Source organism: Lonchura striata, chromosome 4 (genome assembly GCF_050655825.1).
Source record: "Lonchura striata isolate lonStrDom1 chromosome 4, ASM5065582v1, whole genome shotgun sequence".
NCBI classification, from domain to species: Eukaryota; Metazoa; Chordata; class Aves; order Passeriformes; family Estrildidae; genus Lonchura; species Lonchura striata.
Genome location: NC_140706.1, coordinates 38,320,685 through 38,346,805, shown reverse-complemented (window position 1 = coordinate 38,346,805; position 26,121 = coordinate 38,320,685). Strand labels below are relative to the sequence as shown.

At 35.5% G+C, this 26,121-nt stretch overlaps 1 protein-coding gene across 5 annotated transcripts in view; it reads right to left on the bottom strand.

The window, feature by feature from the left end:
- The window catches only part of SPOCK3 (SPARC (osteonectin), cwcv and kazal like domains proteoglycan 3), a 161,986-nt gene that overhangs the window by 12,556 nt on the left and 123,309 nt on the right, over positions 1 to 26,121 (bottom strand). For all 5 annotated transcript variants that reach the window (XM_021555661.3, XM_085578000.1, XM_085578003.1 and 2 more), the window contains 2 exons: positions 8,333 to 8,452; positions 748 to 969 (listed from right to left, as the gene is read on the bottom strand). In XM_021555661.3, coding sequence (XP_021411336.1) covers positions 748 to 969; positions 8,333 to 8,452 — 342 coding nt within the window. The remainder of the gene's footprint in view (positions 1 to 747; positions 970 to 8,332; positions 8,453 to 26,121) is intronic.

Genomic DNA, 26,121 nt, shown 5'->3' with positions numbered 1-26,121 from the left:
TTTATCCTCTAGAAAAACTTCCTCATGTTAGTAAGGAAAATGCAGGGGTTATTCTGACCAACTGTAGACAATATTCAGTCAGTGAATAATAACTAGCTTGACTATATAATTTATGTGATGTCTCACCTATGTCTAAAATTGTTATATATTCCTCAGGAAAATAATGCCTATAGAATGTGTTTATTTGTCTAACCAAAATCACATCAGAACATTAACAAGAGATTCAACTAGGTAATAAACACCAACTGGTTTTAGGTCTAAATTACTGGAAATAACTTTATCCATAATGTTCATTCAGCTATTTTATTAGGCTCACTGAACATTAAGATACCCTACATTAGCAATAAAAAATTTTACTTTACAATGTAGGTAAAGTAGACTGGGAAAGAAATAATTAAGTAATTTTGTTCTTTATTTTCATCTCATTCCTTCTACATACATACTAAATTTTGGCATAAGGAACAATATAGCAGTAAAAGCATTAGTGGCAGTGTTGCACTTTATTTAGTCCTTGAATTTCTAGCAAGCCCTTCCATTCAGCTTGAGTAGTTTGGCTTTTTTGTTTGTTTGAGGTTTTTTTTTTACTTCATTTTAGGTATTCACCATATGTCACAAACCTTAACACAAATTCAGTGCACAGCATTTAAGAGCTTGTAGTTCATTGTAATCTTCTTAATATGTTAAAAAAAGATAAAGCCTAACAAAAAGGTCAGTCACACACACATACAGGCTGATCTCATCTTTTACCTTGCTGTCTTTGGAAGCAGTAGCACCACTCATTGTTAGATATCAAACTGTCTTTGTACGTGTCACAAGAATTGAAGAATGCCCTGGTGCATGGCTCATTCTTGTCAAGGTAAATGCTTCCAAGTTCTGACTGGTCCAACAACAGGTCATAGTTCGTATCAAGCCTATTAAACATCCAGCCAAGGGAGTCTTTGCAAATTGGCAAAATGCTGGTATCAAATCCTAAGAGAGAAAACAAAATTAATAAAAATTATATAGGAGGAAAGCTGGAGCAGCTGCTGATCCCAGCCACCACAAAGAATGCTGCATCATGGAAATAGCTATGGTGGTACACAGATAACATAAATAAACAGTATATGCTATTGAAATGCACATAGAAATTATATGTCAGATTCACTTCTAAAGTGACTAATCTGCTAAAAAATCAATCCTATATTCAGTCTCAAAACATATATTAATATGAGTTTTCATGTCAGATGTGATATCTATATAGCACACACATTAAGTACAATAATAAATGATAGATTATGATTTCCTGGAAAAAAATACTGATGAGGAATTTAAGTGGTATTACAAATCAGGAGAATGAAGCTTAATTGGTTTGCAAAGCTTGCAGAACTAAGAAGAGAATAAATTCCAGGTAACACGTACAAGTTCCTGCTTGCGTTTGATTTTTTTTTTTTTTTTTTTTTTTTTGTTCTGATAACATACATTTATCTATAAAAAAGGAACATGACAATCAGTCTCAGCAATGCTTTGAAAATTGTATTTTATCTTTACACGGTGTACTTTGTATCTTGGAGGAGGCCACGTAAGAAATTATTGCTAACAGCGGCCAGCTTCCAGTATCATACTTACCTAATACAGTTTGCATCTTCCTAAATAACTGTATGAAAAAATAGGTAAATGGAACAGGCTGAGTTACTTATTCCTGTAGCCAGACCTCAAACCCCCTATTTGTGTTTCCTGCATGCACTTTAAAGTACATGCAGAGTTGCCTATGGACATGAAAGGGAAATGCAGAAAGCAGCAGGCCTCTTGGCTGTGTCAAAGCTGTGAGCTGCCAACACAAACACGCCCTTTTCCTGGTTTGTGTGCTGTGGGTCATGCCACAGCACCATGTGGCCAGGCAACTGAGTACACACCCTCATACAGAGCTACCCAACATCATTCTTCTTGAAACTTTTAAGTTAAAACTGAGCAACAAAAAAAAATTTGATTGTTAGATATGGCTATAGAAAAGTTGACATGAGAGCATACAGGAATTCCCAGTTTCTACTCCTGTTGAAAATCAAGCCTGCCTACCTTTGTTGTTGTTCTGACAAACAGTAAAGAAATAGGAAAAGTGCTTCTAAACTGCTAAAACAGGTTTAATCCAGTAATTGCATTTAGAAGTCATTAGATGTCCTTTTAGATATATATCTGTACATGGAAATGCCTATTCTGTGGTAGAATGACCATTTCAGAAAGGAAAAGAAAGGTGATAGCATCAAAAATCCCTTTGCAAGTCAGACCAACACATAAAATCCCTTTCCTCAGAAATTCTAAATTAACAATGATTTTTCATCAGGGTGATCTCACTTTTTCTAGTTCCCTGATGATCTGTTGCATTAATTATGATTTTTGTTTGATAGAAAGAAGACCAAAAAAGCAATAAAATTTAAGCCATTTCCTATTAAGTTTTCACTTATTTAACACAATTTAAAAGCATACCCAAGCATTCAGCCAAAGATACTTTTCCCTTCCTCTTCAGCCCCTAATAAAACATCAGGACAAAACTTATTTTCTGTGGATTATGAAGAGCAGTGAGATACAGGACCCAACTGAATAAATAAGGATATAGAGTAAATGTCTTATGCAACCTCATCTGTAAAAGGTATCAGAATTATTCAACAGGTATTCCTGATTAGAAAAAATCTGGAAGATTCTTCTATATTAAAACATTTTTTTTCTAAGGATTAATGTTCAGTATAACATTGTTTACCTATAAGATTCTGTTCCTGAAGGTCTCTTAACACTTTCTCTCTTTCTGGTTTAGCTAGAGATCCTCCTCATGACCTTTGATACCAAAAGAGTCAGCATGAAACATACTGCTACCTATCCTGCCTTTTGTGTACCTGTATGACAGGAGAAATTATTCTTGTGCTCACTAATTTTTTCTGCATTTAGCACCCTGGCCAGCTCACCAAACTCTAATAGTTGGGGAAGAAATAAAGCAACTACAATTTAAATTAGTAAGATGCCAACTAGAAGGGGATTTAAGAAAAAAGACACTTTAAAAGTGTATTTAAGGGTAGACCTTGTGGGCCAAAATAATTGAAGATAATACCCCTACATGTGGAAATTCCAGCTTAAGTTTATTGAAAGAGGCATCGTTTTCCAGTGATGGGACAAAATATTTTTAAATTAGTATTTGTGGTTCATGCTGGCAAAGCTCATATTGTAAAATATTTGTATTTGAGGACACTAAAAGACAGGTTTATGTTTTTAATAAACTATGCTAAGGAAAAGCAGAAACCCTCCAAACATCTGCTTATTTTACAGAATAAGCTGAGTTGGAAGGGACCCACAAGGATCATTGAGTCCAACTCCTTAGTCAGTTTCATATTATATTCTAAAAAGAAATAAATTTATCTGAAGTACAGTGAAAGAGAATTGAACATTTCAAAGTTGTACACACCATTAAATTAAGGTTGGAACAATATTATACAATTGCATAAGATTTTTTCCCTATCTTTTTCTTGCTTTCTTTAACTATCATTAGCCTGTGACTGGAGTTCATCCTCTCTTCCCATTCCTCAGTTTTTTTCTCACTTCTTCCTATATAGCTTTTAGATTTTTTTAAAAGTTATGTCCCACTAGCATCTTCTCTATTACATTTTTTTATAATTAAGGACAAAGCTTGAAATTAAAAATTTTGTATTGGAGTCAGCAATATAATTAAAAGCAGATCATTTTATTACAGATCACTGATACCAACAAGATAGCACCAGAAAAATGTTATTATGTTCTAATATTTTCAATAAATCCTGTCAAAGTTCAACATAACCACAGCTGAATATTTAAATATAGAGTATGAAGTCTGATATTCATGACATACTCTTCCTAGAAGATAGGAATATATTATTTTTGTACACCACAATTAAACCCACTTCAAACAATAACGTTTTATGTAAGAAAAGCTTACATTTATTAAAACTCTCATAACCTATCTGTTAAATAGTATCAGATACTGGAGTAAAAAAGCACTGTGGGTCATGGGGTCTAATTTTCTACTAAATAACTGTTTGATTTAATAATTTCTAAAACTGATAATGTTTTATCTTGAAAGTAATTTATGTTTCTTTTCTCAGAGTTCAACTCTGAAGTAGTTTGTATTCTCATTTACAGTCCAAGTATATTTGTTGTTGCTTTTACTACTTTTTTTCTTCTTCCTCTTGTTTAGCATATACAATTTTAGTGTTGTAAATAGAGAAAAATCAGTTCTTCTTAGCTTTCATTGGTCTTGTTTCATCAGGCCAAAGTCTTTCACAACCACCAGTCACTGCAATATAGAAATGTCTGAAATATAGGTAAAATATTAGTTTTGCTAAAATAAATAAAATAAATAAAAATGCCTCAAGTATTTCAGAGGTAAATCAGGCAGGTGTTGCTAGAGGTAGAAGCAGCTTTGTTTGATATAAAATGGAGCACTCCACCTCTTCCAGAACTGCTACATCACAAAAAGATCATCAGGTCTATATACACATTACCAACTCTTTTAGAGATTATTATGGTAAAATTCTTTGTTCATTTTAGAAGAACTTTTACTGAACTGTCCAAACCTAAAATTACCAGAAGTATTTTCTCTCAGCTACTTGCTTTCTCTATTATAATATTGATAAAGTAATACATCTTGAAGGTAATATACTTGGGTAAAAGGGAGAAAAGCCTTGAAGTCCATATCTAGAGTTTGGTATGTGCTAACATGGTTTGACACACGAAGGTGTCAGCTGATACACAACTAAGAATCAAAAAAATCCCAGTGACCTAGACCTAGAAAATTATTGCCCAAATCACATACTACATACATTATCACTTGGAACAGCAACTAGAATGCTGGTTTGATACATTTTTCAACGTTGTAACACAAAGCAATAAGCAGAAACTAAGGAATAATTAGTATAATTGAATGATAGTAATTTATTCTTGATGATTAAGTATCAGGACATTATGCTGAGGAGTGCAAAAACTGCTGCTCAGATGACTAAATTATGAAATATGGTTTTCTCTTTCATTTTAACCACTTACCCAAAATCTATTACCATACACCCTAATGAAGTGAACCTTTAAGCAGCTATTTCTGAACACTATCTAAAAAATATGAAGTACCAGCTCATGCTCTTTTCCTGGTTTAAACAATTCCAAGCGAAAAATTATTAAGAAATATAACCATCTTACCTGGCTTACATACTGGGCATTCAAAACATTTGCTCAAAAGGAACTAACAGATATGTGCCTCTTCCTGGTTATTTCTCTGGGGAGAATTTAAACTCTTATCTGCTTTCCAGGGCAAAACTATAATTTGCCTGCTTATTAAGCACATAAGTAATGTGTACAGTGAGGAAGACAGCTTTTGAAGCCATGTGGAAATCAGAACAGCATACACTCACAGGGCTCACATATTGCATTATACAGAAATTGTTTCTCTAATATGCCAAGAAATGCACAATTTTTTCCAATACTAGTGTGCTGTCTGAAGCAATAAAAGTCATTGGCAAATCACACGTGAATAAACACGCATGCACTCTTTGCCAGACTCCTGGCTGGCATCTAGACCATGAGTTTTACCTGTTCCGTGTGCAAGCTGCATAGCAAGGTTTTCTTCTGTAATGGATTTCTGTACTATTGTGGTTGATAGAAAACCTTCAGTGAACAGCATCTCACAGCTGAGACCTACTGTGCACAAGCTGGGAAAAGGTTTCCTTTCCTAATGCAATCAGGACAGAGCAGAGCGGGAAAGACTAAAATAAAGCAGTGAAGACTGAAATAAAGAGGACTAAGCAGAAGTGAATGCTTTTGCACTTGATCACAAAGGTTGTGATCTTGGTGAGCCTCATCCGGCTCCACAAGAGCCAGGAGACAGATTCAGGGCATAACACTCTGTCCCCTGTCTCAGGCTGTAATACATTCCTGCTCACTGTGGTTACACAGACACCAGCAGAGCCCAGGTTAGGGCAGGATACAGAATCCCAGAATGTCCTGAGTTGGAAGGGACGCATAAGAATCACCAAAAGCCAGCTCCTGGCCCTGGGGAACATGGGGAAGGTACCAAAGGTATTTTGATAAACTTAGGCACATTGACTCTCATGTCACAACAAAAAATACAAAAGAAAGAAATAAAGTACAACTGCAGCGTTCCTGTGAAAGTTTGCATTCTGAAGTCTCTTCCTGGAAGTGTTTTAAAGAATTTTATATGAAAATGTGGGTAGGGAGAAGCAACATGAGTCCTATTCCTAGAAACTATCAGTTTCCTAACAGATTGATCAGAAGAAATTTGTTATTTGGGACACCACACTTACCATTTTATTAACAGGAGTAACTGTTGGAGGAAAGCAGATAACTGAAAATAAAACAAAATAATAAAGACCCATGTGTATAAGGATAATTCTGTACAAAAGATTGAGTCAAAACCAATTTTCAGTCAGCAATACTGATGTGGTTGGTTCATTTAGAGACTTAAGTTTAAGTAGGGATGGATTCATTAAAATTCCTGTTCAGAATTAATTCTAGGCTGGATTTTTTCCAGACTCTTGCACTGAAGATGCCTTTGCATGAGCTAACCTGACACATGGAGGAATTCCATGGAAGAACCTTTCCTTTTTAGCAAGCTAGAACTATGGTTCAAGTTGTTGGCCTATTCAACTTTGCAGCTCAGCTTCATGGAACATTTTCTGATATAATCTCAGGAATTTGACAAATTCTCAAGCCATCAGTGCTTTGAAGATATCAAAAATACTGTTTAAAACTACAAGTCTTTCCAGCTCTAGGAGTTCTTTCCTTATTCTAGGAGTAAGGGAAATTGTATTGTTCTCATGAGTTCTGTCTGCACTTCAGGGTTTTCAAATATGCCTCAGCAGTGAAGATCAGGGAAATATAATTTATCACTGCATAACATCAGCTTGTCTCTTCATCAATAAGGAATTTAGGATAGTCAGAATGAAATTAAAATCTTGAAGCTAAAATCGTAAGTTGCTTATTTTATTTACTTTTCTTTACAAAATTAGTCTTTCCCTCCCCAAATTTTCTATAGGGATTTGTTAGTTTTAGTGTAATAATGTCTTCCTATGCTAGTTCCAGAAAAGACACTTATAAGTAATTTTCTTTCAGACTCCCTGATTTTTTAGGTTCTTTTCAAAATTCTTAGTGTATTAGACTTCAAATCATGCTATTATTTCCAAGTCATAAGAAGATTCTCTATTTATTACTGTTGGCCTCTGGTCTTTCATCTTCTAACAGGACAAGGTGCACAATTCTTCTTCAGAAATAGACTGACTGTTAGCAAATGGTAAATTGGAAATATACAGGTATAAATATAATTTTTTTTCATTATCAGTAAAAACTGGCACTACTGCATTACCACCATATCTTATAAACAATTTTTCTCAATGTTAAGAAAAGTATTCTCAGATAAGACAGAACTATCTTTACTTCATTCAGTTTTACAGAATTATTCACATTTTCTTAGCATGAAAAAAAAATCATACAATGAAATGGCATTTCCAACTAAGTGAAATTAATGGATTTCTTAAAAAAAAAATTAAAAAAAAGTAATGCTACAAATTGAAACAAACAAAAGCTAAAAAAAATCTCAAATATTTAGAAAGCTAAAAATAAAGTAAGTAAGGTAAGAAGCCAGTGGTGGCCAAGTTCTGTGAAACATATTCTGGAAGAATTCATAGTTTGCCCTTCTTATTAACAAAAGCTAGAGTTTTATGGCTTACAAAATCCAATTTGACTCCTCTCACAGCTGGACTTTACTTTTGGAACTATTAATGGACACTTCAACTGCTCTTCTTAAAAAACCATTTGATTATTACATTTTAAAAAGTAACTACTTTCCACAACAACAAAAAAAGTCTATTTAAATATTGGAAGGAGTTAAAAATTATGCCCCTACTGTTTCCACTTCATTAGTATTCCTGAGTCTTTTCCAATTTCAAGTATAACCTTAAAAATTCCTTTTTAAGTAAAAGCTTATTTTCCACCTGTTTTTCAGGACCAGTACATAAAGTAACATCAACTAGCAAAGATGGGTCACACATAATTTAAGCTCTTTATTTTTTTTTTTTTAATTTGATAGCATTCACAAATTAAAGCATTGTGAATGATAGTTGTCCTGCCAAATGATATTGGAAGTCTGAAGTGAACATTTTTAGTACTAAGCCATAAATAAGAAACCAATTCTGGAAAAGCCCAAAGTTATAGTTTTGTACACATGCCTATTTAAAGCACACAAGAATAAGGCAGGTCCTAGCATTTGAAAAACAAAAGAACAGAAAAGGATCGAAGAAAATATCAAATAAGACAAGCAGAAATCACTTACTGCTTCTTTCAGGCCTTTGAACAATTCTAGTCTTCTTATTCTGAATTCCACTTTCATGAAGTGCCTTAAACCAGTCTCTCAATCTGTTTGCAACTTCCCTGAATTCCAGGTCACTGCACACTGAAAAGCAAAATGCAGAGTTGTTTAATGTTTTTCCTCAGGGTGCTAAATAGAACTTTTCAAATTATGCTAAAAAAAAATTCCCCAACCCCCACAAAACCCAAACCCCACATAGTAATAGAAACAGATATGTTCCACAGATTTTTAAATTTATTTAATTCAGCTGCATTGCTTAGGTATGCCTTCAGAACCCAATGGAGGTCCTGAGAAATAAATATCTGCAGTATAAAGGAATTATAAAATTACAGATGCCAAGGAGTAGAAAACTTCTTTTGCAAACTAATACACAGTTGTAGCACAGTTATTTTCACACCTTACAGCAGATGAGGCTGAGACTCCCATGACAGCCTTTTATCTTTTCATTTCCATGTTCATTAAGGCAATACTAATCCAAGCCCTACCAGAAAAGGTCAGAGGTGAAATTCAGGCAGATAATCACAAACACCCAACCTGCTTTCCTATGTTGAGGCATGAAAAGAGGAAATAGCATTGGCAGCAAAAGTGTTTCAACAATGTGCTGGAAGTTTGGAATACTTGGAATGGAGTTTCACAAGCCAAACCTGTAAGCACATAATGACAAACAGGCAACTGTACAGCCACTTGGGGATGGAAAGGATGTGTTCTTTGACCAGAAATAGCAAAGACAGAAAAAGCACACCAGACCAAAGAGAGCATCTGTAGTGCCAAGAGCAGCAGATTAGTAGAAGACTGGCTGAAGTGCTGTAAAGTACTGGCAGTTTGTACAGAAGCCAATAGAAGTATGTATCAGAGAGAGATGTGCAGTCAAGAGGATTATTCACTGAGAAGACAAAGAAAGGGCATGCTTGAAGCAAGCAGTTATCCCTCCCAGAACTCCATCTTCCCATTTCTTTGGGAAAAGCTAAGAGAAAACAAAAGAAATAGCAGTATCTGGAAGACAACAAGAGCAGAAAAGACACCAAATGTATCCCTGCTCAGGTAACAAAATATCTTCTACTGCCATTCTCAATAGCTACCATTTCCAAACTGGGATCATTTTCCAGGTCTACCAGTAACTGAATAAGCTACAATCTAAAAGCTCATACCTAAGCTTGCAGAGCTTCACAGTGACACTCTTGAAAACAAATCTCCAGTTTGCTTACTTTTCCTTTATTGTGTAGCAATCCAGCACATTTAGTGACATAGCTTTTTTAGCACTTCGTTAAATTAAACAACACTGTGAAATGCCTATTTGTATTTTGGAATAGGATAGAAACATGTCATTATGTCAACAACTATCAATGCCTGTACAACTGCAAGCATCTAAGCATGGGATTAATTATTCTTTACTGAAGTCCCTCTTGATACTTTGATTCTATCCATGAAAGACTAAAGTAGAATTCATCCATACATACATTTCCATATGTTATGGACTGACATTTTTATAAATGTTCTATTTGTGCTTCTCTATTGTGTAATAGAACTATTTATTTTCTGATAACTTACAGGGAATTGGGGAAAAATAATGATAAATAGCCATGTGTACTAAAAAATGTATACAACAGCAAGATGAAAATGGTCTCCTGATCCAAGACTACATATCTTAATTCAAACATGTGGGATTTCTGTTTGCTATAATGACACCTTCCTGTACCAACTCTTGCAATCAGTTGACAGGTCAGCACAAAGAATCAGCAGTTAACTTGGGACACTCTGCTCCTCTTTAATGTCTCCTTCCATTACAGCTGTATATTGGGTTTGTATGGCCAGGTTTTGGTAGCAGGAGGCTACAGGGGTGGCTTCTGTGAGAAGCTGCCAGAAGCTTCCTCCATGTCCAGCAGAGCTGATGTCCAGCACAGACCTACTGCTGGCCAAGCCCGAGTCTATCAGGAATGAGAGAACATATCTATGTTCAACTTTCTGGTCTGTAACAGAGATGATTGACCTGAAAATCCATTCACCAGAATGCTACTTGCCTTTGAAACATGATGAAAAATTATATTAATTAGTTGATATATACTAAAAACTGTTTAAAAACTTTTCATCCTGGTGATGAGCTTGTAGTGAAATTATTGTGCAAATTTGTCTGTACTGATTTAATATAGGTCAAGATGAGGTAATTCAGATCTATTCAGACTATTATTTAACCTGAAAGACTGGGATATGAATCTTTAATGGTGAAAGACAGACAGCAAAGGTTGTAGAAGGTTAGACAGTAATAAAAAAAATGCATATTAAATCACATGAATCCACTCAGGAACCTGCCAAGAAATACTTCTGTTTTTGTATGATGCCAGTGCAAAGCAATCCCGCTATTGAAATCAATTTTAGCAGCCATTAAGAGAATTAGTACAAGGTAATGCAAAGTCACTAGTTCAATAGTTACTGGACTTTACTGTCATTTCAAGCAATGAGACTGTCTGCTAAAATTAACAGCTATGGCTATGCAAAAGAAAATGAAGGTATTATAAAACTTATAGGTACTTAACCCAGATATAACTCTATAATAAATATTATTAAATGTTAGGTAGAACCAACTAGTCAATCTGTTTTCACATACAGTAAATGTTATGATTTATGTTGGCATTTGAATATACTTTACAGACTGGAAGTAAAATATTTGAAAATGCTGTATCAGCCTGAGTTCTTTAAGTGCCTTTCAACTCAAGCTAATTAATGAAGTAAAAATAGTGTTACTGAAAGCTGTAAAGACATGCAGAACATGTTTTAGCACTAGCACAATGTACTGAAATCCCCAACAAATTTAAACCAGTCTTAGCTCCCTGATATAAGAGAAAGTAAGTTATTTAATAGTGCTTCTTTTTTTATGTAAACACAGAAACAGAAAAAAAATGGCTTAGTAAGTATTGAATGGACATAATGAGCATACTGCAATACTATTATATCAAAGAGTAGCTTTTGCTAAGTGAAGGGATCAAAAAAATGATTTAAGAAAAAAAAAATGAGAACCACACTGCAAATTATGCAGATGATCTTCCTCAGCACACACAGTCTCATTCAATCGGGCAGAACTATACTCATAAATTCATGTATACGATAAAATAATCAGGAAGTAAATATAAAGAGAGCATATAGAAAACTTGGAAAACATCAACCATGTTTTAGAGTCAACTAGTAATTCCTCCATGTGAGATGGGCAACTGATCAGTCAGTGTGTGCTAAAGCAAGACTTCTTGCTATTCAAACTTTTCAACATATTAGAAACACTGCATAATTCTTACAAAAGCAGTGCAAAGAACAATATGATATGGTCCAATAATAGTTGTTAAAAGGGACCTCCAGAAGTAGCTCAGTCTTACTCTCTGCTAAAAGTAGGTCTAATTACATCAGGCTGCTCAGGGCAGTGTCAAGTCATTCATGTCCTGTGACCATCAGGCAACTCATGTGAGGGTTCCTCAGTGCTTGAGAGACAACCCCTCTTTGAAAGGAATTACCAGCAACTGTTTTGTAGCTCTATACTGTTCTCCCTGAAAAGTACAAGAGTATTTCCTCATGCTGTAACTTGAAGATTGCACCCATCTGTCCAGGATTGCCAGACACCCAGAAACCTGGTTAGAGCAGCAATTCTGAATCAGCTGCAAGCAGGATTATTAGGAGCTGTCCACAGCTGATGCTCATGTAGCCCAATGCCCTTTGACAGCATTACCTACCAGTCATATGGCTGCACAGAAAATGTTGAGCATCTGTTCCAGCACAGGCATTTAATGTTCTTCTGAAAATACAGTAACCCTGAAACTGCCATCAGAACTCAGTGCTGCCTTTAAAGACATCATCTACTATAGTAAACTGGAACATTATAGCACACGTAACCACTCAGTGCCAGTACTCTGCAAGGCTGCCATTCTGCAGAGCCTTGTGAATTTAGCCCTGAGGAACTGATTACTTGGACTGAAAATTCCTGGCTCCAGAATAAGGGCTAGTACCCATGTGGCTAATTCTTAATGTCTAAGAATTGTATGCAAGTGACTTACAATTCCTGTAATATAGAGCAGCACTTCTAGCTCTGCATCATCTGTCACAAATAGGAAGAGTAACATATGGCAAAAAGAAATGTGCTAGAAAAACCCCATAAATTTGGCAGAAGGACAAAAATCCCTCCAAACCTGTAACTAAAGGATGGGACAGTCGTTTCAGTCATCTTTTAACCATCCTGAATGTACAGTTAGAACTGGTGTTTTTTGTTTTTTTTTAAAAAAGGCTCTAAACTGAAAAAATTAATGCATATATTTATATTCCTATAAGATGACATTTATCAGCCATCTGTTATCTCTAGGGCCAGTGATTTTAAGAAGATAATACCTTGAAATTAAAAAATAAAAACATTCTGATCTCCTTACTATTTAACTCAACATAATGAATTTGCTACTTTGGTTAGTCTATGTTATGAGATAATTAATACAAATGCTGCAGATACCATATCAGGGAACTGCAGCTGCTTATTTTTACTGCCTCAAATTAATGTTCCATACAGACATTCTGCACATGATTAATGCTTCATAAAATGCAAAATGATTTCAATAAATTACATTTTCATAAAATAAATCTGGTATTTTTGTGTCCTCACAGTTTTTAAAGACTTCACATTTCAATATAATAATAATTTCTGAGTGCAGGAAAAATAATAGTAGCCACAACACACACAATTTATGTGCCAAGTTACTGTCTACATCTTAAAATATGTGGACTTACAAAGACATTGCAATTAAGTAAGACAATACTGATACTTTAGTCTCTCAGTAGTCTTTCACAGACCTATTGTGGAATTTGCCAATTTATTTTCTGGAGGACAGTTAATATGTATTACTTCCTTTGCTAACTGCTGCTAACCTTTAGCGCTGGCTATCATTTCTCATCGTGTTCTGTTATTCCAAACTATTAATTTCTGAGGATGAAAATGATGTTATTAATCTGCAAATTACAGAGTTATGAACACAGACAGCAAAAGAAGATAGCAAAGAGATGTTCCACGGTCATATGCTATATTTCAAGATAATTTAAAAATATTTCTGTATATTCAATTGAAACTGCTATTTCATGTAATAAAAGATATGGGAAGTATGAAATAGGGACAGACCAAAAATTGTGTTAGTGGTGAAAGCTTTTAAGGAAACCATAACCCAGAAGTATGGTAGTTTTCAAAATTCAGTTTTAAGGATTCCTGAAAGCACTACACAGCTCTGGGACATAGTCTGGACATTTTCTTCCTTTCAAGACTATGACTGACAGAGACCTGCAAAGACTTCTTGCATTTGACATACAATCCCTTGAAACATAGTAGACAAAGGTAAAAAGATCACTGAATCATGCTCTTTATAAAGAAAACTTTAATATATATATATATATATATATATATATATATATTATTTTACCATTTCAAATTAGGTATTTTCTGAAATCAGAAACGTTCTGTCCTGATAAAAGACTTTAAAAGTATTACATCTGGTAAACATGCACAGAACCTAAAAGGGGCTGATAGACCTTTCTTTCTGTTGTCAGAGAAAATTATTGCTCCTTGTTATGACTATCTACTGGTTTGCATCTTTTGTCTGTCATGGAAGGGCAGGAGAATTGAACAGTGGGCTGAAGAATCACCTTTTGACAGAAATTAACTACAATCTGCTCTGCAAGTGTCTGGCATAAAGGAATCTTACATCATATTGGATCCCACTGAAGTCTAACAGATCTGAGGCTGCATTGCAGAAATTATTTTTTTTCTTATTTTGATTGTGATCTGATGCTTTAAACCACTTTGCATTTACTCTAACCACTTGCTTGTGTGTTTTTCTTGAATGTTTAATCTAACATTGCTGTCAATCACATAAAATTGTTAATTAAAGAGCACAGCTGCCTGTAGACCTTTCAGAGAGGACCAAGAGGGAAGAATTACTTCAATTTTAGTCAATTATTTGTATCATCCCTAAAGAAAGGCCAACAGAGGTAGACAAACTTTTTCTCTACTATTGAGGAAACCTATGACAGCTAATCCATTATATAGTAATGTAACAGCAGGACTCAATTCCCCTGGCCCAGAATTGACAGGCAGTGAGAGGCAAACTCTACTACACTACCACCACCTCAGTGAAATCAGAATGCTGGTTAAGTAAATGTAATCTGCAGCTGTGTCTCCACACAAATTCAATATACAAGAGTGTTAGGAGAAATGCAGAAACTAATGAGTTTTAAAAAAACATGGTTAGGGCACAAATACCCAAAATGTTTACAAATGCATATATGAAATATGTTAGCAAAGTGCAATTATGTTTTGCTAGTCTATGCATTCAGCACTAAATGGATTGTTCATTAATGTCTGATGTAGATCAGGGAATTGTTATGAGCTGTATAAGAATATTCATAGAGATAGGAATTTATTTAGCCTTGGTAATTTCCAATGTGGTTATTCCTGTATGTATTTTAAATCCAAAAATCTTGCATTATCAACAACATCATATGTGTTACAGAGAACCTTTAACACACAGAGTGTGACATAAACCAACATCAGATCCAAACCAGACACCTTGGGGGGTCAGTCTTGGTATCGTGATAGGTTTCAGAAAATTTTTTTCCTGCCACACTTTCCTGCATGTAGTGCTGCCCATGTTGACTTTGCAAGTATGGAAGTTTTCAAAAGGAGTTGCTTACAGAAAGCCCAAATCAGCACCATGTGTATGCATAACAGAACTAAGTCCTCTTAAAATCCTTATCCTATTGAAATCCATAGTAAAATTACTGCTGACTTCAGTACAACCAGAATTTCACCCTCAATTTGCTGCTGTCTAGACCAACTACTTGGTTCTTTGAAGAGGAAAAGACTGCTAACACTGATCAACACAGTGATAATTGTTTAAACAATTCTGTTGACATTTTTCACTATGAAAAATTACATTTAATAAATTTTGCAATCTATTAAAAGAAAAAAAAATATAACCTTTTTGTTTAAAGAAATATGACATCATATTTTGAAACAAATCTACACAAGAAAACGTTTTGCATTTTAGACAAAATCTATATAATTAGAATGTACACTGTTGTTCCACATGGTGATTAAGAACCTTTCAAGGCAAAAAGAGTATGGGCAATTAGACATGCCAGGTAGTAATCTATTCAGTTATAATTTCACTTGTTAATCATAAGCCATGAAAGGCATTTATACTAACTAGTTGCACTGATTATGAGCACTGTTGCCTACAGTTGAAAAGAACTGCCAAGGATCATCAACTGTGAGCCTCTTCACCACTGCATCTGAGACTTCCAAGCTACTGTCCTAATAATGGCATCACTGTTTTGCACTGTTTACAAAATCTGTAGAAGTTCTTAAACTATCAGTGACATCAGCAAGAGTCTGAAAATAATGCAGCAGTATCTGAGACTTAAAAGTGAAAAAACAAAATCAGTGTTACAATTGTTTTAAGAAATAATGAAAGACTTACTGATAATGTTTTTGAAGATATCCTAGTTAAAACAGTAAGAAACATTTATAGTGTAAAATTATGTCTATTTCTCACATAGATTCTTCTGTTCTCTGTCAAAAGACTTAAGACCATTTTCTAGCTGTTATTCCTTTTGCTACTGAAATTCAATTTAATGCATGTATCTCTTCTGCCTTTTTTGGGCCGTGCTCTTAGAAGTATTTTATATTTCTTTAAACACATCAATAACTACAGAGAAACACATCACAGTGATACCTGAATTTCAATGGTCACACAGGAGTTCCTCATTTCTTCAACAATGTTCACCGTTAAATCAACATGGCACGACAGAGTCCTGCCAGATTATTCTATTCTATAGGGCCAGTTGTATCACTCAGCTATTTAGGTAGTTTTAAAAGATACAGGCCCTGACAGCCACCCTGTGAATTCACTGTGGTCGAACCCCATGTTTTATTACTACTGCACTGAGCTCAGAAAGTTGTTGGTTTCCTGTCTGCATGGCTCATTGCCTCACTTTCAAGCTGTTGACACTGCTCCTCAATGGCTTTCAGACAAGAGCAATTTCACATTTACCAAGGTGAAGCTGAGGCACAGCAAATGTGGGCAGAGATTGCTGGAGTCAACAGCAAGCAGAACTACCTTGCAGTGTAACAGGTCCAAGTTTAAGAGTTTCTCCATGGCTCTTATTTAATTAAACAAACAGAAACCCCGGTTCCATTTAGTGGGAATTTTGTCACTGATTTCAGTACCAGTTTTGCATTCAACAAAGATAAAAAACCATTATCACTACTGCATAAAACCTCAAAAATTCCTCCTGGATTTACAGTTGTAATTTGAAGGCTATAGGTTTGGGTACCTGAACAGACATGGGATCTTATTTACTTGCTGCTGTCTGCATATATTAATTGATTAATTGAAAGGACATCATCAATACATTTCAACTTTAAGAACCAACACTGCTATTATTTCTTAATATGCAATCAATTTACAGAGAAAAACCACTATTTTATTTTCATTTTATACTGAACTCCTGTTTTAGGAAAAAAAACAGTTTCTGAAGTTTCTAGGGCTGCTCACAGATTAGTCAGAGTTGGTAAATATGATGAAAAATAAACATAATCTTGTAACATCTAAAAGAACATAATCCTATAACATACTGTACATGGCAGAAAGTGTCATTTTTATAATTTACAGACACACCTGAAAGTCTAATAGGACTGGATGTACTGCATAATTTTAAAAGGTCATTAAATGTAGAGAATAATTATATTGTGTGGCTGATACTGTTCAATATCTTTGTCAGTGACACGAACAGTGGAATCAAGTGCACCTTCAGCAAGTTTGCTGACAACACCAGGCAGTGAGCTGCAGTCAAGATGCTGGAGGGAAGGGATGGCAGCCACAGGGACCTTGACACACCTGACAGGCAGGCCCACCCAAACCTCAGGAAGTTCCACAAGGCCACCCAAGTGCAAGGTCTTGTGTCACAGCAGTCCCAGGCACACCAACAAGCTGAGCAGAGAAGGGACTTAGAGGAGGGCTGCAGAGAAGGAATTCAGAGGTGGTTGATGAAAAACTTAGCATGAGCCATCAGTGTGCAGTCTCAGCCCAGAAAGCCAAGGGAATCCTGGGCTTCACTAGAAGGAGCATGGCCAGCAACTTGAAGATTTTTCTCCCTCTCTACTCTGATTTTGTGAGATCTCACCTGACTATCACATCCAGCCCCAGGGTCCCAACATGAGAAGGACATGGAGCTATTGGAGCAGGTCTAGACAAGGGCCACAAGGTCAAAACAAGGACTGGAGCAGCTCTCCTATGATGATGGCTGAAAAATTTGGGGCTGTCCAGCCCCTGGAGAAGAGATGGTTGTATGGAGACCTCATAGGAACCTTCCAGTACTCAAGAGAGCTTACAGGGAAACTTTTCATGAGGACCTGTAGTAATGGGAGAACAAGTAATCGGCAAAACTAAAAGAGGGGAAATTTAGGTTAGACATTAGGAATAAATTATTTTCTGTGAGGGTGATGAGATACTGGAACTGGTTGCCCTGGGAAGTTGTGGATGCTCCAGCCCTGAAGGGTTCAAGGCCAAGTTTGATAAGGCCTTGAGCATCCTGCTCTCTTGTAGCCTCCTTCAGATACTGGAAGGCTGCTATAAGCTCTCCCTAGAACCTTCACTTCTCCAGGCTGAACCACTGCAGGTCTCAGCCCTTCTGAACATTTCTGTGGCCCTCCTCTGGACTGACTCCAGCAGGTCCATGTCCTTTTTATGCTGGGGGTCCCAGAGCTGATGGCCTGACTAAATAAATTTTTGCAGTACATGATGCAGTATGGTCGCCAGTTGTCACTATGGTAATGTAGTTTAGTGTTCCATATTAAAAAACTTCAGTACAACTCCAACTAGTATTTTGAAATCAGGCAGTAACTTGAGCGGGGGAAAAAATTTCTGAAAAAAAAAAATTACATTGAACCTTAATGTTTCCAAGTTGATAGGGGAAGTTACAATAACAACAGACTTCCCACCAAACCTAAAGGTTTGCAATTTAAAATGGTACCAAAAATGTTGTTTAAGCCTTAGAACACAGAAATAAACCAAAAACTCATTAAAGCTTCAAACTCCAAAAAACTGACTTATTTATTCAGGCTGAGACAAACAAAATATATAAAATCATAGAAAATAATTTGGTTTTATTATCTTCCAGATACTAGAAATTAGATTTGTGAATTTTGCTATTTGTGCCTCAAGGTATGTTATACTACATTTGGGATAAATCTATTAAACAAGCAAGTGGGCAGATTCCTAAACAGAATCATAACTTAGGAAAACAATTCCTACTCACTTAGAATAGTATTTCACTTGGAAGGGACCTACAATAGTCCAGCTGCCCGACCAGTTCAGGGCTAACCATAATCTAACACGTTATTAAAGGCATTGTCCAAAATGCCTCTTAAACACCAACAGGATCATCGACCACCTCTCTGGGAAGGTTGTCCCAGTGTTTGAGCACCTTCCCAGTAACAAAATGCTTTCAAATGCTTCCAAAATGCTGACCTTCCTGTGGCACAGCTCTGAAACCTTCCCATGTGTCCTTTCACCCAACTCCAGGGAGAAGAGCTCAGCACCTCCCTTTCCACTTCCTCAGGGAGCTGTAGAGACCACTGAAGTCATCCTTCAGCATCCTTCTCTCCAAACTTGACAAGCCCCAAATTCTCATCCTCTCCTCACAGCATATTGTTTCTATCCCTGTCACCAGCTTTGTTTCCCTCCTCTGGAGGCATCCAAGGACCATCACTTCCTTGTTGACATGTGGGGCCCAGAACTGCAGGCACCGCTCAGGGTGAGGCCCCCAAGGCTGAATGCCATGGGTCAGTCACCTCTGTTGTCTGTGCTGTGCTTGATGTATCCCAGGATGGGGTTTTGCCCTCTGGGTTCCAGGGCACACCCTGCTGACCCACACTGAGCTTCTGCTGACCAGCACCCCCAAATCCCTCTTGTTGTCCTGCCAGTTCCCTCCCTATTAGACTTGTACCCAGCATTACTCAGTAATACTGTTTATTTCAATAGGAGTCAGCATGAGGGAGCTGTGACCAAATAGTATCAATGTACAACACCCTGAACTGAACTCAAAACCACTCCTGCTACCACCATGACATTGCTGTGTAAAATATCTGATGTAAACAAATAGTTGACCAAATAAATTAAATGAGTACTGAATGTCTAGTGACTGCCTAAAGTCCAAAAATTCACGAGTGTTAGGTAAGTCTCTTAGAAGAAATCAATAAACAAGAAAACAGAAAGCATGACATTTTCAACACACTGATATCGATCACCTGTGAAGAAGATGCAGGCAACAGCTCCTCTGATTATTCAGTCACTCAATAGTGATGACAATTAGAAGAAACTTCCTGAGGATACAGGCAGTAGTAATGGCCCACAGGGGAGCAATTCACACAAACTCTCCAAAATCCCCCTGAAAGGTAGTCAACTAGGTATATTAGGTATCTAGATTTTATTTGTTTCTTGTTTACTACACAGGCACACACAAAATAGGTCAGCTCTTCAGCAGAAGACAGGAACATACATATATGGCTGAATATAAACATAAAATAATAGTGAGTTTTTCTCCCCTCTTCTATCTAGACAAGGTAGCCAAGCACCTGCCTTGTGGGCACAAGACTATGCTCCTTAGCCAAAGACGTAACTAAAAAATCATCATATCTTTGCTATTCGCATTTTCTTCTGTCACCTTTTCCCCTTTTCTAGGCTGTTTCTTTCTTTAGTTCCTCACCTTTTGAAGTGTCAAGAGCTAATGAACAACACATTGTTTGTATTACATTGTACACCACATAATCAAGGTGTTCCATTTAGTCATTTTGGTGTTGAAAATTTTCCTGTGAAATGAACTATTTGCTTCTCAGCACATATTTCTGTAACCAAATACCTATTATCATTATCACACTGTTACTGATTTTTTTTTCTGGAGAAAATAGTAGATATTTATTTAAAAAAAATAAAACAATGAAAACCTTTTTTTTTTTTTAGAAAGGTAAGATGCTGAACATTTTAATCTAAATTAATTGATTGATACTTACCCAATTGCTATAAAGAAATGCAAATATATGTAATTTTTGAGTCCACATACAAACCTTTTCGTTTATAGCATTGAAAGAAGTAAAGAAATTGTCTTCAGGAAAATGTCCATTTTTTATATGGCCTGATATTGCACAGATAAAGTAAATTCAATTTGAAAAAATAAAATAACACAGGCTAACAATGAGACACTGATAGCAAAAAATAAGATCTCTGTAAAGACTGGAATAGGCAGAGGTACTTTGTTTTCACAGTTACTATTTGGCGTCCATTCCAAAAGAAATTCCTCATCACCCAAAAAAACCCACAAATAAGCATTTATAATGCTTGATAAGGATTGTATATTCCATTTTGATTTATGCAGCAGAATTACCCAACGTCCACATGATACACTGGAACAAATTGCTCAATCACACAGGAACAGAGTTCCTGCATTTCAACTTTTTAGAATGCTGTTCTTTATCTTCCCTACAACTCTGGAAATCAAAAGGAAACTCAGATTATAACAGAACAAGAGCAGAAGCTCTGACCAGACCATTTCATGTGCAGCTCTCCCAGAAGAGTGTTCCACACAAGTTTCAAGTCATTAAGCTGCAAGCCTCCAGGACACACCAGATCACAGCATGTGCAGTATGGGCAGTCTGCACATATGGACTGCTTGTTTGCCTGGTGCTTAACAAATGCATGCCAACACCATCAATCTCTCTGCAAATGACTTCTTAATGGATATATGCATTTCTATTTCCATTATGGAGATCCTTAAACTGCAATAGAGTCATTCTTCCAGTCTGAAGAGATCTTGTTTGTAGAATGAAGTAGAGCAATAGGAAAAAAAGGAATAGTAGATTGTGCAATTATTCTATGACGTCTGTGGTAATGAAATTCAGTACAATTTTATGTTTATGCTGTGTATAGTTAGCTTGTTTCTACATATAAATATATATAGCTAGGAATTTAAAAATTACTTCCAAGGCTCCTTGTGTCCTTTGTCCATATGTCAAGAATAAATAATTACCCATTAGAATGCTTATTTCAGATAAGCATTCTATGAATGAATGTATGAATTGAACGTTACATCACTGTGACTGAAGAAGATGGAAAGCAAAGGCTGTTTTGCAGGCTTTATGATTTGCAAACAGTTTTTATGAGTTCATGTACTGTAAAATATGTTAGGTTTCCAGACTACTACTACTACTTTTAGTCATAGTTTTCAGTGTATTTTGTACATGATTATGTTACCTTACAAAAAAACCCACTTGGTTCCACAGGATAGTTTCAATGGTCTAGGTGCTTAATTTATAGATAAAATATTTTATATATATATATATATATATATATATATATATATATATGAAGCATTAAAATATCTGCATTGTGTATGCATGTATGCAAACTGGTTTTTTTCTAAGAGATTTCTCTTAGAAAGTTAGCATATAAATCTAGAATCACTGTAAACTGCACAAGGTTATCTAGGAAATTTATGGGTTTCCATCATCACTTTAAAATGGCAAAGAATTTTTTGTGATAAATATATTTTGAGCTATAAATCCCATTTTCTTGACTATATTTCATGCTATATGTTAAGCTACACATTTCTCAACTTGCTCCTCAAATGCATGCGATCAGACTGCATTTCTTTATATTTGGCTAAAAAAGAAAAACATGCATTTGCACACAAAAGCAAATGTAGTATCCCTTAATAAAAATTGTTTCACTAGTTGCCACTGAATGTGACAAAATCACTCATGAGGTTCTATTATGACAGACAATTTTGGTTAGCTAATTATAATGTGGACCTTTACATTTTACATTTTGTGCATAAAAAGAATTTCATATGATGAAATGTTGAAAGCGCGGGGACCATTTTTGCTGGAGAAGAATACAATGGGATCTTATAAATGTCAATAAATACCTGGAGGGTGGACATAAAAACAGAAGCAGGCTTTTTTCAGTAGTTCTCAGTGATGAGGTAAGAAGCAATTGGCACGAAGTGAAACAGGTGGTTTCTGCTGAACATGAGGAAAGAGTTGTTTGCTGTAAGAGTGATGGAGTTTTCCAGAGAGGTTACAGAGACTCCATCCTCAGAGACATTTTAAAGTTGGCTGAATACGGTCTTGAGCAACCTCTTCTAGGTGGCTCTGCTTGAGCAGGGGGTTGGAGCAAGAGCATCTCCAGAAGTCACTTTCAAACTGAACCATTCTGCTAGTCTGTGACTCTGTAATACTGGTGTGTAGCCTAGTAAAAGTTTGATAGCAGAAGAATTTTACTGATAATTTCAAACATGTCAAAAAAAACACTTCAAGTGATGGTAAAATTTAATTCTTCATTGACTGGATCTTTATGCAGATTCTCTGTGCCAGTTGCACAGATTATTTTGGGAAAAAAATTCTATTCCTTTCTTGCTCCTTTTACACTAAGCAAACTTTTCCATCTCCACACCCACCCCCAAGCTTATTTCTGTATTTGTTTTGGGTTTTGAGAAGAAAAATAGAGAAAATCAAAAGCCTGACCCCTTTGTCACATCAAAGTCTGATCTTACAAAACAACTAATTTTAAATCTCTCCCAATACATTGGAGGAATTCAGAAATAAGATTTAAAATTAAAAAGGAAAAATCTTTATGACACTGCATATGCAAAAAACTGAATTAATTTCAAATAAACTAAAATAGCAAATGAAATTATTTAAGACAAATGAGTAACTAACTGCTTATCCTTCACTCTAACTCTCCTACCCTAACTGATAAGGACCAATATCTTAGACTTATCACTTGCAGACTGAAGCGCTACATGGTCTATAACACTATGTACCAAGTGGCCTACAGAGAGGGGAAAAAGACAAAGAAAATAGTAATATATATTTTCTCAATGTAAGAAAACTAGGATGTTCTCCAGAAAGGGAATATACTTCAGCTAGAAAGCTGAATTAATGCATTACTCTGTACTGAGTGCTACATTCCTGCCACTGGTGAGAATCTCTTTCAACAAGCTTAAGAAATCATTTCCCTGACATCATTTACTGACATCAATGAACTTCTATCAGCTTCCCATGCAATGCAGAAAAAACATCCTGACAGACTGGCATCTTACAGGATGAGATTCATGTTGCCCACAAATGAACACTACAGAGGTGCAGGCTGCTAATCCTTACAGTCAGTGAGAGCTCTCACTATTAATTAAAAGACCATCTGGATGAACTGTGGACATGGGAAATCAGTGCTTGTATTACAAAATCTACCTTTAACCCTGGTGAATGAAACTCTAGAGACATCAAGAAATAAACACACATATACAATAACCTTGTGATTAACTGCATTGATCTCATCTCTAGCTTTATTTTCTTAAGCAGTAAATTGTCACAGATGCTCCTCTCTGATATCTGTCTGGATCCTTTAGCTTTGACACACTATACTGTTGCCTATTGTCAGCTTTTCACTCAGAAAAAATACTTTTAAGCTATCAATCAGTAATCTTTAAAGCTGGTGGACAATTCTTCTAAATTACTCCTATTTGTAGTAATTTTCTTTTAAACTTGCTTTCCTACTGCATGTTATGTATCCTGTTTTCTATGAAGTCTATTTATGATCCAATGCTCAATTAAATGGTCAGAAACATCCCAACTGACTTGGATATGCTTGTACAATCTCTTTTTTCTCTTTAGTAGACTTAAACAGGGTGAAACACGTAACCAGAGAATATTACTATTTTCTTTGTTTTTCTGAGCTGCAGCAGTATTTTGTCCATTTTGCTAAAACTATACATTCTTTTTGCATTCCTTTTCTGTAGCTAAACCTTTAGAAAGAAGGTAACTATATAATACCAGCAATTTAGTGGCCTCTATCTTTGACGTATCTTTTAATCCTCTTAAACTGTACATACAGAAATACTACAGAGGTTGATCAGCTTCAACTATTGACCTTAAAAGAAAACTAGAGAAAAAAAAAATCAGATTCCTATACAGGATTCCTATTCCAGAGACATACTTTCTTAAAAACAAACTTTCTTAAAATATTCAGCCACATCTGAATTTGAGACAATCCTGCTAAAGAGACCAAACAGAACAAAACTGTCTTTCCACTTAAACGGACTTTACTACGCTCTTTTTAAATGTTCTGTGCTCTCCTACTGTTCTCAGTATTCTAACAAACCCCTACTAAAAATATGAAAAATAATACAAAAATATTGACAGGAATTACTGAGGGTTAATCAATCCAGGATTTCTTAAGACTTGTACTCTTAGAAATGGTAAAGAGATTTGTTTGGTTTTTTTTCATGCCTCTGTAGTAGTAAAGACATACCTCTGTACTAGTAAATCACAATAAAAAGCCATCTAATTTTAGGGTAGTTATGTTTTAAAGGTGCCACCATGCTAATGAGCCAAAGCTTAACAATTTGATAAAACTGAACAAGTGCTGATGCCTGCATATGAGGTGACTGTAGCACTTGATCTTGCAGTATCAGCAGAACAGATGCCACAGCTAATTTCATGGATCATGGTGCCTTCAGGAAAGAAGTTGGGTTTTTCATTTTCCATGAAGACGTTAATGTTTTATTTAGAGAATTTCTGACTTGTAAAGTGGTATGCATCTGTGATATAAAATAAAGATATCAAGAAAAAATAAAACTAGCATTTTCTATTGTGATGCAGATAAAAAGCAACACAGTTGGATAATTACTATACTTTGAGGCACAAAGGATCGATCTAATAATTTTATTAATACATGTTTTGATAATGCTGATTCATCAAGAATGCAAAATAAGTCTGTATTTACAAATACAAAACCTACCTTCTTGGCAGTAAAAACATTTGAGATGTGAAAATTTTTCACTTGAAATAGATTTAGATCATACTGACACTAGTACATATTCTTCCCGAGTCTCTAAGTAAAGATGTAGTAACCTACATAAAGACTCAAAGCTAGCAGGACTATTTTGCATGCAAAATAAGGATGGGGGTTTTTCAAAATACATCTTTACCTTCTTAAAGACACTCAGAAGCATGTAAAAATTGTCCTACAGAGTTATTGTTAAATAATTTTCTTCTAATACTGTTAATTTTTTTTTCTAACAATACATCCACTGCATCATCATTTCAAATTTTAGAAATTATCACAGCTAGAAGTGAGTGATGTGAATGGGGCCTAGGTGTCATCATACCTTCAATGCACAGATAGACATTTTCAGAGTATCAGTGAATACACACAACCACATTAAAATGTTCGGTAGTGTCTCAAATTTTACCCTAACCAAGAAAACAATGGTTCTCAACTGTGAAAGAATGTTCAGGTATTTATGTAAGAAAAGCAAAATTGAAACAGTAAATATATTCTGTACTTCAGTCTGTATGCTCAGGAGGGGTGAGAAAGATTTTTTAAGAGAAAACTTCTACTTTTATATGTAAGATTGTATATATATACTATTATACTATATATACTACTGAAAGAGGATATTGTGTAACCAAGTAAGGCTATGCTGATTCCAAGTAAATTTTTTTCCTTGTGTAGTAAGCTACTGGAATATTTGCTTAAATTTAGCTCAAGTAGAAACTAGTTACCATGACAGAGATCACCTTCAAAGAATAAATGAGATATAATATTTATGTTAAAAAAAAAATTGAAAGGGCTACCACATCACCAGGGTATTAATGAATTTCTGTCAATTTCAGTGTAGCAGCT